At 53.4% G+C, this 12,722-nt stretch overlaps 5 protein-coding genes across 5 annotated transcripts; 2 read left to right on the top strand and 3 right to left on the bottom strand.

Annotated features, from left to right (window-relative positions):
* Positions 1-51: 51 nt before the first annotated feature.
* POX_g08657 (uncharacterized protein) lies at positions 52-3,277 on the bottom strand (the record flags this gene model as incomplete). Its single annotated transcript, XM_050117427.1, has 7 exons — positions 52-276; positions 346-1,489; positions 1,560-1,656; positions 1,722-2,346; positions 2,437-2,745; positions 2,822-3,051; positions 3,163-3,277. The coding sequence occupies 7 exons, from the start codon at positions 3,275-3,277 to the stop codon at positions 52-54; spliced, it is 2,745 nt and encodes a 914-aa protein (XP_049965571.1).
* A 1,861-nt stretch (positions 3,278-5,138) lies between these two features.
* On the top strand, positions 5,139-6,193 carry POX_g08656 (uncharacterized protein; the record flags this gene model as incomplete). The annotated part of the gene is made up of 2 exons (XM_050117426.1): positions 5,139-5,738; positions 5,831-6,193. 2 exons carry the CDS (start codon positions 5,139-5,141, stop codon positions 6,191-6,193), a joined length of 963 nt encoding a protein of 320 aa, XP_049965570.1.
* Positions 6,194-6,551: 358 nt separating this feature from the next.
* On the top strand, positions 6,552-6,713 carry POX_g08655 (uncharacterized protein; the record flags this gene model as incomplete). The annotated part of the gene is made up of 1 exon (XM_050117425.1): positions 6,552-6,713. The coding sequence occupies one exon, from the start codon at positions 6,552-6,554 to the stop codon at positions 6,711-6,713; it is 162 nt and encodes a 53-aa protein (XP_049965569.1).
* An 846-nt stretch (positions 6,714-7,559) lies between these two features.
* Positions 7,560-8,222, bottom strand: POX_g08654 (uncharacterized protein; the record flags this gene model as incomplete). Its single annotated transcript, XM_050117424.1, has 1 exon — positions 7,560-8,222. The coding sequence occupies one exon, from the start codon at positions 8,220-8,222 to the stop codon at positions 7,560-7,562; it is 663 nt and encodes a 220-aa protein (XP_049965568.1).
* Positions 8,223-8,303: 81 nt separating this feature from the next.
* Positions 8,304-11,103, bottom strand: POX_g08653 (uncharacterized protein; the record flags this gene model as incomplete). Its single annotated transcript, XM_050117423.1, has 4 exons — positions 8,304-9,786; positions 9,845-10,068; positions 10,234-10,487; positions 10,617-11,103. 4 exons carry the CDS (start codon positions 11,101-11,103, stop codon positions 8,304-8,306), a joined length of 2,448 nt encoding a protein of 815 aa, XP_049965567.1.
* Between the last annotated feature and the right edge of the window lie 1,619 nt (positions 11,104-12,722).

Here is a 12,722-nt window from a genome sequence, read left to right as displayed (position 1 = left end):
CGGGATTGAGATTAGTCATGAACCACCTATTCAGGATCGAAAAGCTTCCAATCAATCAGCCAGCACATGGCGCAGCATGACCACGAACGAATCCATCAGCTTCGGAATCTCCTTCACTTCCGGCTTGACAGGCTCACCAGCCGTACGGCGGAGCTGATCCTGTTTCTTGATGCGGCGACGCCGTTCAACCGCAATCGGATCATCCTCGTCATCTTGTTCATTTTCATCTTCCGAGTCGGATGCCTCGTCGGAGATGGTGAGATCTTCCAGATCGGCCTGGGCAAAGTTAGCTCAAAGAGTCCCTCCCATCTCATGATTTACGGGGACAGTGAAAGCGAAACTGACCTCATCCAACCCAAAATCAAGACTGTGGAATGCAGATGCCCCCGGGATCGTATCCCCCCCGGTTCCTTCGGCAGCCATCTTCTGTCGCGTCTTGTTCAGATGCCACCTCTTACGATCTTCCTGCCATTTGATCAGGGCGTTAATCTCTTGCAAAGCCACGTCCTTGTCAACCTGGCCAACACCGACAGCCCCCTGGAAGAGAGCATTCATGTCCATCTTACCCCCGCGAGGACCCTTGCGCAGGAACTCGAGGATCTCCTCAATCCAGGCCATTAGCGACTGGAACAGACCGTTATCATGCAGATGCACCTCGTGGATGAACTTGTAAAAGTTGTCCTCATGGCGGGCACAGAGGTCAATGAATGCTTGAACCGTTTGGTTCGGATCGGCCGAAGCATCCTGACGCTGGGCACTTTCGATCACAGCGATCGCGTCGTCGGCAAATTGGGCAAAGTCGGTGATGCTGCTGTACACATTCGCAGACTTGTAGACCCGCACGAGGGGCTCGTAGAAGATGGTGAACAGGTCACGGAACAGCTGCAGCGTCACGGGTTCCTCCACAATGCTGAGCATCATCGCCTTATCGCGCTGACGGGTGTACAGCTTCAGGAGCTGCTTCATGTTGGCAAACCATTGGGCTCCCTGCTGCATCTCCAGATCAACGTTGTCCACCGCATGGTTCCAGGCCACCCAGCCGTTGAACACCCGGCCAATTTGGTCGGCAGTCAGCGCAGGCTCAATGAGTTCCGACCGCAGAATGGCAACCACAATATCCACGTCCTCGTCCTCTGCCTCTTCTCGGATAATGTTCTTGACCGCCTCGTCTGCGTCAACAAAACTCTTTAGCTTTCCCGTCAAGATGGGGTCATCAATCTTGGCAGCCAAGGGACCGATCGATTTTTGGAAATCTTTGATGCCTTCATGCAGTGTCATTGAAAAGATCCGTTGTAATAGCGATCGCGAACCAAAGGGCTGTGCGAGGAAAATGTCGAGCACACTGGACATCACGGCCGCCGGGTTGGCAATACGAATTACGTTCTTCATCAGGGTGTAAGGTACCAGACCGTGGATTCGCTTGAATTGAGCGAACATTTCCGGCGAATTGTCTTCGGCGAGGAACACATGGTACACCGTCGCGGCAACCCTAATTCAGCCAGTCAGTCAAGATATTCTGAGCCGCCAGCCACGACCGATAGTATAGAAGAGAGACTCACTCGATCCTGAGCCACTCGGCGAACTTTTGATATTGAGGGCTCAGCTCCGCAATACACGATTTGTCCCGTATCTCGGCAAAGAGTTTCGTCAACCCATCTATAGATTGGTCAGTGCCAAACTAGCAAAGCGGATTGTTGGGTGCGGGGGTCGTAACGACATACTACTCTCCACGATGTCCCTGCGGAACTGTTCCATGTACACGTCCAGTTCAGCGGCACGTTGCCGGGCAATTTCGTAGAATTTCTTCTGCTCCTCAATTCGCACAGCGTCCATGTCCTTTCGCTTCTGGATATCGGCACATTCTTCCTCATTCAGAGTGACTGGCTTGGCGGTCAAGAATTCCTCGACGGCCTTGGATTCGGCGATGCGTTTGTTCTGCAACAGAGTTCTCAAGAATGCACGGAGAGAGACTCGCTGCTCTTCACGATACAGCACCGTCTCCCGCGATACGACCTCAGTCGATGCGCGCGGAGACCTGGAGGATCGCAGCGAGCTTTTGGACAGGGAACGACGGACACTGTCCGCAGCGAGCGACGCTTTCGAAGTCGGGATCGCTTCGTCGGAACCATTGCCCTGTGTTGACTGCGACGAGATGGACACATTGTCGTCGTCTGCTGTACCAAACCAGCTGGACGTTGTGGATGACTTGTTCTTGCGCGGCAACGGTGGTAGATACTTTCCCGGAAATTCCGTGCGCAGCCTGCGATGAAGTCTGACAAATTCACCGTATCTCCGGCCGACATGAATCTCCCCCTTTCCTTCTTGACGTACGCGGAGAATGAATTCCTGTCAAGTAGTAAAAGAAGGTAAGCTCTCAGTACAATCTCTGCGTCATGACGAAACCTAGCCTCGTTGGGATAGAGCGATCACACTCACTGCATGAGGATGATATCGGACGGTCCGCTTGATCGAAGTCACCCGGACCGCGGCCACATTAACGTCCCAGCCGTTGATGGCATGGCCCTCGGGCATGTTAACCAACAGCCCCTTTTCACTGGCACCCCGCTCCACGACCTCCATCTCCGAGAATGAGATGCGCTCTTCGTAACCCGACGCGGTCGGGACTCCAGATACCATCATCAGCTCCACTAGCTTCTCACTCTTACGGGCGAGCTTCCGGCGCTTTGTCTCCTCCAAACGATCTTCTGAGGACGAGACATGCTTGTTGGCGAATGACTCGAGGAACTAACACCCCGTGTAACAGACGCGTCAGTGGATTGTGTGTGCGCCCAGCCACTCTCATTGAAGAGACTCAACGCACCACTTGTAGTTTGTCCTGCCAAAATTGCTTCTCTTGAGCTTTGTCAAGGAATGGGAAGTTGCGAACGTGGTGCACAAAGATGTATCGCAGAATAGGTAGTTCGGAGTCGACTGGAGCCACTTCGCCAAAGTCGGAACGAAAGGGTGCGCCAAAGCGTTGAAGCGCAGTCGGGGAGTTGAGTTCGGAGATTTCGCCGCGAACCTGGCGGGAGATGAGCTCACGCTTGAGGTCTACAGCACGAGGTCCATCCGAAAAGATTAGTCCATCGTTTAACAGAGAGGCGGCGCGTCGGTCACGACGGGCGCCTGCCTAATTATCTTCCACGATCAGAAGCCTCTTACAGTGTTCTTGTTTCCCCGTCAGGATCTGAGTGTTTGGTGGGGCTGACGATGATGCATCGCGGTCAGCCGCCAGCTGACCGCCGTTGGCGATAGCCATGTCATCGAGCGCCGACATCGTGGACGCGGGGTTGCGGGTTGCGATTGGAAGTTCAGATGCAATTCTTCAATCCGGTTACATGGGTGGTAACGTCAAAGAAAAATACCACGTTGAGTGATGGTGGTGGGGGAGGGGAAAGAGAGGAGAAATCTGTCTGCCTGGTTGGGGATGGTGGTCGGCGGCTTATCGCCGAGCTTCAATCGCGGGCTGGACTGGACTGGACTGGGCTGAGCAGCAACCCACCCATGCGCCCCGTCGGTTCTTCTTGGACCGCGTCAGATGGTCAGCAATGCGATCGCCAGCGTTCTAGTGCAAGGATGGAGGTGCGAACGCGTGGTGCACACTTGGGCAATAGGACCATTACGACATGGGGAAGATGCTGGAGATCAGACTTCAATAAAACCTGAATGGGCGCTGGGCGGTGCCCTGGACGATGACCAGAAAGCCAAAGGGCAAATGTCGTCACTGCTTTGCTTTCTCCAGAAAAAGACCCGGCGAAGAGGTACCTCGGGGTGCCAGCCGCGCAGAAAATAGGCGTGGAGGTACTTCCGGGACTTGGGGTACTTGGGGTACTGGTGGCACTCGGGTGGAGCTGGCACCAGGCACGAGGGCGACAAGTGGAATCTACATGTGTCTTTTTGATCTGATCACCAGAAATATTTCCCACGAGATAACGCATGACGGGTTGACCCAGCGAGAGCTTTGTAAAAGGCTGCAAATGCCATGCTGTCATCGCACGAGTCCACATATGTTCTCCTAGAATCCAGATGATTTCACGCCTTCAGGCGCTGGTGTATTGGGAGGCACCAGGAACCTGCCGCTATACTTGAATGTCGTGGGGGGTCTTTGGATACCTGGAGGAATTCTACTAGTGGAAGATAGGCCCTCTGTCCAGCACTTCTTCAATGGCTCTTCTGAAGGCTTTTCTTTTGAGTACTTTGTTTTTGAAGACTCCTCCGGCCAATGTATGAGAAAAACCAATTCTGACATTTACTACATCCATGTCTTTCGAGTCGCTGAAATGGCGAGAGGGATTCGGAGTGCGCCGGTTAACATTCGTTCATGAGAAAAACCAGAGTTCTTATACCTTTCAAGGAGGGCGCAACTTAATTTCTGTGTTGCGTGGAGGTGGCCCCTTGGATGTCTTATAGATTGAATTTGAGATCACACAGGTCGAACGTCTCTCGGCCCATACTCCATATCATCCATGATCGAACCAATTCACACGCATCGAAGTTTGTCTTTGACTTTTCCTCGTCGGCGGCCCATTGTGACGATGTTGTAACCAAAGCGAAAACGGACCTCGTCAGCCGTTAAGATCAGGCTCTGAGAAGTAGTCAATGTCTCGATGTAAAGACCCAGATAATGGACGAAAGAGAAGGTGAAGGGTGCATTTTGATGCCTGCTGAAGGGGGTATTTGGTGCCCAGCATCTCCATCACCTCCGATCTTGCTTCTATGATGAATGTCGGAGTGGCCTTCTCTCATTGCTGCGTATAGTTGACCAATCCGATCTTGTCACCCTGATCGAACATGCGCTCCTTCCATTTCGATGGACGGCGCCTTCCTCTCCTCGGAATCCCTTTGGACCATGGGCAGCGGATAACATAGAAACCGACCAGGATGAATTTGTTTCTCGATTCATACTTCAAAACTCGAGTCTCAAGAGATTACCCTCGCATCGGTATTGTGTTTATCATTTTCCTCTTCATCGTGTCACCGTGACGATGTCGGACCTAAAGCGGAAGCGGACCCCGTCAGACAGCAGCACCGGGTCTAATTCACAGACCAGCACATCTGGAATGAGCTCGGCTTCTACCCCTTCGTAAAGCTCTCGCAAAGACGACACAGGCATCGGACCTCCTTCTCAGAAACGCAAAATGTCCACTGCCGAGGAGATAGAATCGATCAGGAATGGCGCAGCCGACTATGTCGAGAAGGATCCCCGGGATCTAGTTGCGAATGGATTTCGCCCCGTATGGACCATGGAGGATGGCTACCCTGGGCCACTGCCGGATGACATCGCGGAAGTTTTCGACCCTGAAGATCCTCGTGATAAGGTCCCAAGGCTGGTTGGACCCATGTCCAGCCTGTTTTGGCTGGCAGGCCTCGATGACCTTGTTGCAGCCATTGACAGTCCCGAGTTCACCATGCAGGACCAAGTTATCAGGATTCCTTACAATGCGCGTATCCGAACTATGCTGCCTCTGCTCCACGATGAAGGAAGAATTCTCGGGGCGGTTTACCGAAATTACTTGATGCCTCCACCAGTTCTGTCGGTGGCCGGTTTTCCAGCCAGGCATGTTCCGATTCCTCCGTCAATCACCTCGACCGTCAAGACATACGACTTGGAAAATTTGTTTCCTTTCTGCAATCCACAACCATTCCCTCAGCAAGTACAGTCGATCAAGATCACTCAGGAATGGAAAAAGTCACGGAATGCCGAGAGATTCAGCGCAATGTGCTCCCCTCGCTGGGTGGTGACTTGCTCTTTCGCGGCTTGAGTCGACGCGCGCTTGTCTCATCGATGGCTTGTCTTTTCCCCGTGATAAGTCCCCACAACATGGACCAGGACTTTGGGCCTGGAATCTATACTACTCCTTCTCTTGAATTGGCACTGGAATACGCAGGCAGAGAAGGCGCCGTGATGGTATTCCGAAACCCAGATTTTCGGTCACTTGAAGTTTGGGAGCCCAATGCCCAGGAATGGTCCACAGTGACCAGGTATTGGACTGGGCGTCCCCTTTCAAATCCAAGCCAGCAAGCCCCCAGTGGCTGGAAGAGCGCCGATGTTATCAAAGGCTCGACGACAAAGGAAGCACCCCGAGGCGGGGACCTCCTTGTTCCCAGTAACGACACGCAGGTCGTCGTGAGAACTTGCCCGGCAACTTCTCTGCTGGCCGCTTCACTTGCACTGATTATCTGGTTTGACTGAGGATTTCCCTGCAGCCTGCTCTGCGTCTTGGTAGTCCCAAAGTTCTCTCCTCATTCGCTCCACTTTCCAAGGTCCATTGTTATACCCTCATTCGCTCTACTTTACGAGAACCATTGTTATGCTTCCTCTTCACTTTGCTCGCACTTGCTGTATTCATAGGCTTAGCGAATAAATCGCCACAGGGTTGCACCACATCCAACTTAGCCGAGGGGAAGCAAGTCAGGCGAAAGCTCCGGCTCTCCAAGCATAATTCTTTTAGTAACTTGACGGATCATGGCCCAGCCTTGTTTGCACACCCTCACGATACACCACGACTGTGATGGACAGAAAGTGGAGACCTCGACACCTACCGTAAGCCATGAAGGTGGGGAAATATCTGATGGAGCAGAAGAACATCACGATCATGACGCCTGTGGGGGCTTCCGATAATCAGTACGCCGCTAAGTCAGAACGTCGAGGTCCTTGGATCACTGCAGGTGCTGCGCCTTCTGCACGCTACTTTGTGCCTTCCGGTCTATAATTGGCGTCTTGCAGAGCAGTTTCCAAGTGGTAATCACATCGCCAACGAGTACCGTCAAGTCCTTTACCTAAAGCAACCATCATGAGAGGTCTCTCCCAGGTCCAAATGGGTTGTTGTTCAAATACATTTTCCCATTCTTGCTCTTCTATATCAGTCATCTTGAAGCGGCCACAGTGATCAGGCAATGTGACGAGGACCGTTTGATAGCCCGGTTCCCCCTCCTCATCAATACTAGTATTCTGACCAGCTCAGAGTCCTAGTTTCCTGGACAGCATCATCGAATGACATGTGTGGCATTCTGCGATCCATCGGGCCGACACCGATAAGATTGGATCTTGGATCGCCCCACTGGAAACATCCACGGCCCAAGCCACACTGGAGCCCGGCGTCCGTGATGCGAATACAGGCGCTGGGGAGTCTGAAAGACAGCCGATCCTAGATGTGGAATGGAGACGATGCCTCCTTCTGTAGCGCTCCGAGAAAAGAATCATGACTAGACTCAATACAGACTTTGCAGACACGCACGGTGATGTGGGATCTCAATCAAAATAAAACATGTTTGGCATTGTAGCAGTTCAACCTGACAGTGGAGAAAAGACCAAATGGCCCAGAGAAAGCTATCCTACAGACCGACAGGCAGTTTCTCGACGGTCAAGACAAAACCATAAAAAATGCAAATCACTCAAAGCCAGCTAGCCTACAAGGAGGAGGCAGCTTCTTGATATTCAGAACAAAACACACCAAAGGACACCAAAAAGAGACCACCAACTCCCAAAAAATAGGCTCCTCCAAACTGCTCCAAGCTAAAAGAAACAAAGGAAGAAAGAAAAGTCATCAAGTCATCAACTACTGGGTCGGAAGGAAAGTATTAGGGGGGAGGCAAGGAGGAGCACTGGACGGGTCCGCGGGCTGCGCAACCACCGGAGCTAGCACATGAGCAAAGAGAAAATCGGTGGCAGGGTCCTGCGCCAGGTCGACATTTTGTTCGGAGAGTTCATTATTCCAACCAATGGTTTGCGCAATAGGTGGAGCCGCCATAGGAGCCAACATAGGGCCAAAAAGAGCATTGACATCGCCATTCTGTGCCAGGAAGACATCGCCTCCAAAGAGTTCAACATTTGCATCAGTGGGTTGCGTAGTGGGCTGCGGAATCATCGAAGGAGAGACAGTGGTAAAGGTAGCGTTGTTGGCGGGGGTCTGCGCCAGGAAAATATCTCCTCTAAAGAAACCAGCATTTGTATCAAAAAGTTGCACACCAGACCAAGCAAGCATCGGAGCAGACGAAGGGAAGAAAGAAGTGTTGATGGCGGGAATCTGGGCCAGGAAATCATCTCCTCCAAAGAGTCCAACAGTTGCATCGACGGGTTGAACAGTGGCTGAGCTAGCCACATGGGCCAACGGAGGGGATAACGAAAGGGTGTTGGCGGGGTTCGGCTCCAATAAAACATCATCTCCGGTCAATCCAACGCCTCCATCGTCTGCAGCGGTTGGAAGAGGTAGGTCGAGCATTGCCAACAGTTGGTTCGTAGTTGCGGCTACAGCTTCTTTCTCCATCCGCATGCACCGGTTAAGTTCATCGACGAACAATACCTAATCGAACGCGATGGCTTTGTCCATCCCAGGCCACGGACCACCAACCCAGTTAAAGGCGGGGTCAGTGAGATTCGCGGCAGGGTATGTGGGCATGGGGGTTTCGAAAAGAGTGAAGTCCTGCAACTCCTGACCACTGAAGTCTTGCAAGTTCTGCTGCATGTCCTGTCCACCGTAGGGGAAAGAGGCGCCAATGTTGGCCGCGGCGAGACCGTTGTCTGGGGAGAACAACATGAGATGACCTTGAGCTGTGGGCGAAAGACCCGACATCATCATGGCTTGATCGTTACCGTTGTCATTGCCGCCATGAAGGTCGTTGATGTTGTTCTGAAGCGAGTACTCAACACGGGTCCAGTCGATATTGTCGCACAGATTGCCCCCGGAAGCGGCAGGGGCGCAGGGAGAGTTACCCTGGGACGCAGAAACAGATCCGCTCAGATCGGGGACGGACGAGGCAGAGGGCACGGAGGACATGGACGCAACGATCGATTGATGCATGTTCAAATGAGAAACCAGTTCATTAGGATTGCCCATGGCGAACTGAGCTTCAAGGCTACCGAGACTGCCCAAATTCGCGATGTCCTCTGCAGTGAACTGGAAATCGTGGGCCATAGTGGCATCGGGGGAAGTTTGGTAGGTGCGAGGAGTCTGGTAGGAGGGGGCGGTTCCTTCCGGAGATGCCTGATAGGACATGGCAGCCTCGGGCTGATTGACGACGCTTGCATTGTAGAAGGCCGAGTAGCCGTTGCCCGGGACCGGAGCAGGCGGGTCCGCAAAGTTGATGAAGGAGGAGCCATCGGAGTAGATGAGAGATGGCTCACAAGGCGAGGGAGTGGGACCGAGGCTGGGGGTGTTGAAGTCGGTCTGGCCGGATGCAGGGGTCATGGCATCGGGAGTGCTGGGGGAGTCTTGATGAGACGCAGCGCGGAGGGAGGTGCCACGCTTGCTCTTGGAGCCTCGAGCCCGCGAATTGCTCTTCTGGCGGTTGTACTTCCATCCGTGGGCTTTCTCCATGTGCTGCTTGCAGTTGCTCTCCCGCTTGGAGGTGTAGGTGCACCCGCCGAACTCACACTTGAAGATGATGGGGTTTTCCGAGTGCTTGTCGTTCACGTGGCGGTCACGCTCCTTCTCCGTTGGCCAACCAACCAGGTTGTACTTGCAGGTCGTGTCCGGGCATTTCCAAGGGCGGGAGTGAGTCTTCTCGTGCTTGGTCAGGTCGCACGGCCGCTTGAAGACCTTGTCGCAGTGAGCGCACTTCTGGTTGATGTCCATGGGCGGTGCGTTCTTCTTGCGACGAGCCATGGAGCGCACAACTCCCTCGTCGGTGACCTCATCAACGGTCTCGTGGGCACGCTTGATCGAGACGGCGCCCTCGAAGGGCTTACCAGTGGCCAAGGAAATGACTTGGCCGTCCGTCATGATCACCAGTTCAGCGGCACAACCGTTGACTGAAAGACCTCCCTGAAGGGAGGCAGGGGGAACACTGCGAGAGAGGTCAGGATGAAGGTTTATACAAGTTCAGACTGAAAGATATCACTTACGAAGGTTTGTCCTTGTTGGACTGGAGGGCCTCGGCCTTGCTGGCCTGAACCATTGCTGCGTACCGGCGGACCTGAGTAACTAGGTCAAGGAAGTAGCCGTTTGTGTACGGACGATCAGCGGGGAGACGCTGATCCTTGGCGTTCAGGTGAGAGACCGAGGTGTGGAGACACTGGATAGTGTACTCGCAAAAGGAAAGGTAAGAGGATCGCGATTTTGAGAATTTCTAAGAGTGCGAGAAAGGCGATCAGCTTCTGCACGGGTGTGAAGAGCAAGTGAGAGATGACGAGAAAGTAGAGGGACGTGTGTGAGTAAGGTGAAGGGTAAGTGAGAGATGATGGGAAGTGCTGGGCCAGAGAGGTCAAGTGAGGGAAGCTTTGAGTGCACTTACGGGGGCGAGCCACAAGAGAATCTTCTCAAGATCGCGAAGACAGACAATCTGTTTGTTGGCGATGCGTGTTGGAACAGATCGAACAAGAGGATGGAAATCTTCGAGCTTGGGCTCCTTAAGTAGTGGCACCAGGAGGTAGCGCTCAATTTGTTTGCATGCCGAAAGAGGTAATTGATGTCTAGGGTTGGTGCCTTGAGAGGCAGCGATTGGACTGGTGATGGTGGAGTCCTGTTCCACGGAAGCATCGTGATTGTCTATACAAATAGCAAACAATCCTGGGGTTAGCAAGCAGGCACACTTCCACTGCTCCAGAGGCAGCAAAACACAACCCTAAGCTAGGATTTCGCGATTGTTCTAGAGTGGACGAGTCGGACGTCACGCACCTTGCTCGCTTATCTCGGACATGGAGTCGCAATCACTCACAGATGACCCGAGCCCACTATCAGAATCGTGGTCGTGGTCTTCCTGCTGTGTGCTGACCTTCTTCACCGACGGAAACGAGTTGTGCTCATCCTTATCAGCCGCTGAATTCAAGGTGGATGCACCAGCAGACTGGTTGTCAGTTGACGCGCCTTGGCCCTCGGAATTCTCGTCGAGATTCAGACGCTCAAAAATCGATGACATGCTCTCCTCGCTAGCGGCAAGCGCATCAAGCGAGGTTGGCGATCGATGAGGAAGGGATCGAATGTTCATTACGGGATCGCTCTCCGCCGATGGAGGGCTTGTCGGCGCATTGAACGTCTCACCCTTCTTCAATTGGAGTTTGGAGGCGGTTGGTTCCTCGTCTGTCTTTGCCAAGTTTGAAGATGTGTTCACAACAGGCCGACGCCGCGGATGCACCCGGGTCGACTCAAATTGTGTAGACGCCATGATGGTTCAGGTTTGTACTTTGCGCGAAGTCAGTATCATGAATTTGCATCGCAGATTGGTTCCCCCCCTTTGCTCATGGCGAATGGCTAATTTGAGACACTCACTAATTGGAGATGCTTCGACTATTCCACACGTCGGCGGGGACTCAAATCAAAGCCTTGGTTGAGCTGGTTCCGGCCCAGAGATCACAGCTTTAAGTCGAATTTACAAAGACAGCGGATCGAGCGTTTCGACTCCAAGAGACAGGCTTGAACAAGTGAGACCACAAAGATAAATGATGATCATATGATATGGTCGTCAAATGTGGAGGCGAGGCTCGATGACGACGAACGATGGCAAGCTGAAGGCGACCTTGCAGGCCTTTGGCACTGGACAGAGTGACGGAGTATACGACGGCGCAGTTTCGAGAGCAAGTCTCCAAATCGCATACAACAGCCCCCCAACGATGTATTGGAGGCAAACGGAATGGAGACGATGCTATAATCTGCCGCAGCGAGCGCAGCGGTTGTCGATCCGTTCTAAGGCCTTATCGATAGCCAGAGCGATGCACACCTGAGGACGTTCAACCAGCGAGTATAACCTCACGAGGGTCAGGACAGAGTCCTACAAAGGGAGCTGAGGCGAAACAAATGGAGCACTCGACGTCGAGAAGCAGGCAACTGATGGCGGAAAGGAAAAGATTATGAAATGAAGATGACAGGGCACAGGGAGAAGATGGACTTGCGTGTTAGATGTCTGCCTGGAGGTCCCAGACACTAGCACCAATGGGGCATCGTGCGCAATGGCTGAGCAGATTTTGTGCTCGATGATTGGGGAAATGACGGCGGTATGGTATTGTTACACTCTGCCTCGTCGGAGCCGCCGTCCGGGTGGGCGGCAGCCGTACCAGACGAGGGACGAGACATACAGCACCGTCATTGTATGTATGACTATGCTGTTATTCCCACGGATGGAGGAGTCATGGAATTTCTACGGGAGACGTTCAGACGGTGCCCTTGCGATACTGTGGAGAGCAGGTCTCTGGTGCCGCGGGCTACAATGTCAGGTAGGATCTTCCGGCCCCCTCAAGCCTCCAGAGAGTCACGGCAGCGGATGTGATCACGATCATGGGATCTTCCCGTGTTTCGCCGTGCAATCGGTAATGGTACCAGAATTACCAGACCCCACTCGTGACTCTCCCAGAATGGAACAGGGCCGGGACCCCCGGACCCAGAATGGCTCCGATCTTTGAACGGTGGGCGTCGTTTGAAAGCGTTGGTTCGACGCGGACGTGCGTGGCCTCGGGAGCCTAAGAGCCTCAATTTTCCGCTGGCTTCTTCCGGCGAAACCCTCGAAAGGGGGATCCGCAGAATCCGTTGGGAAAGACTGGACAAGAAGCGCAGAGGCAGTGGGCCGCGGGTCCCTTTTCCATCAGAGAGCCATCCTATCTGGGGCCCTAGGGAGGGAATGTGCAGTGGTGTACTGCACCTGGATCATTGTCGAGTGCCTGTCCCAATTGCAATGACTGCGGGACCACGTCGAGCTCGTGACGGCTAGGCGAGGCCATCATGGCCTGGTGCTTTCAAGGCTCGACCCAGATTCCATCGTCACTGGCGTTCAGTTGAGCACATTAGGGCCAT

This window comes from Penicillium oxalicum, chromosome VII, assembly GCF_001723175.1.
Source record: "Penicillium oxalicum strain HP7-1 chromosome VII, whole genome shotgun sequence".
NCBI classification, from domain to species: Eukaryota; Fungi; Ascomycota; class Eurotiomycetes; order Eurotiales; family Aspergillaceae; genus Penicillium; species Penicillium oxalicum.
The sequence above is the reverse complement of the archived record's forward strand: the minus strand, read 5'-3'. Positions and strand labels throughout refer to the sequence as shown.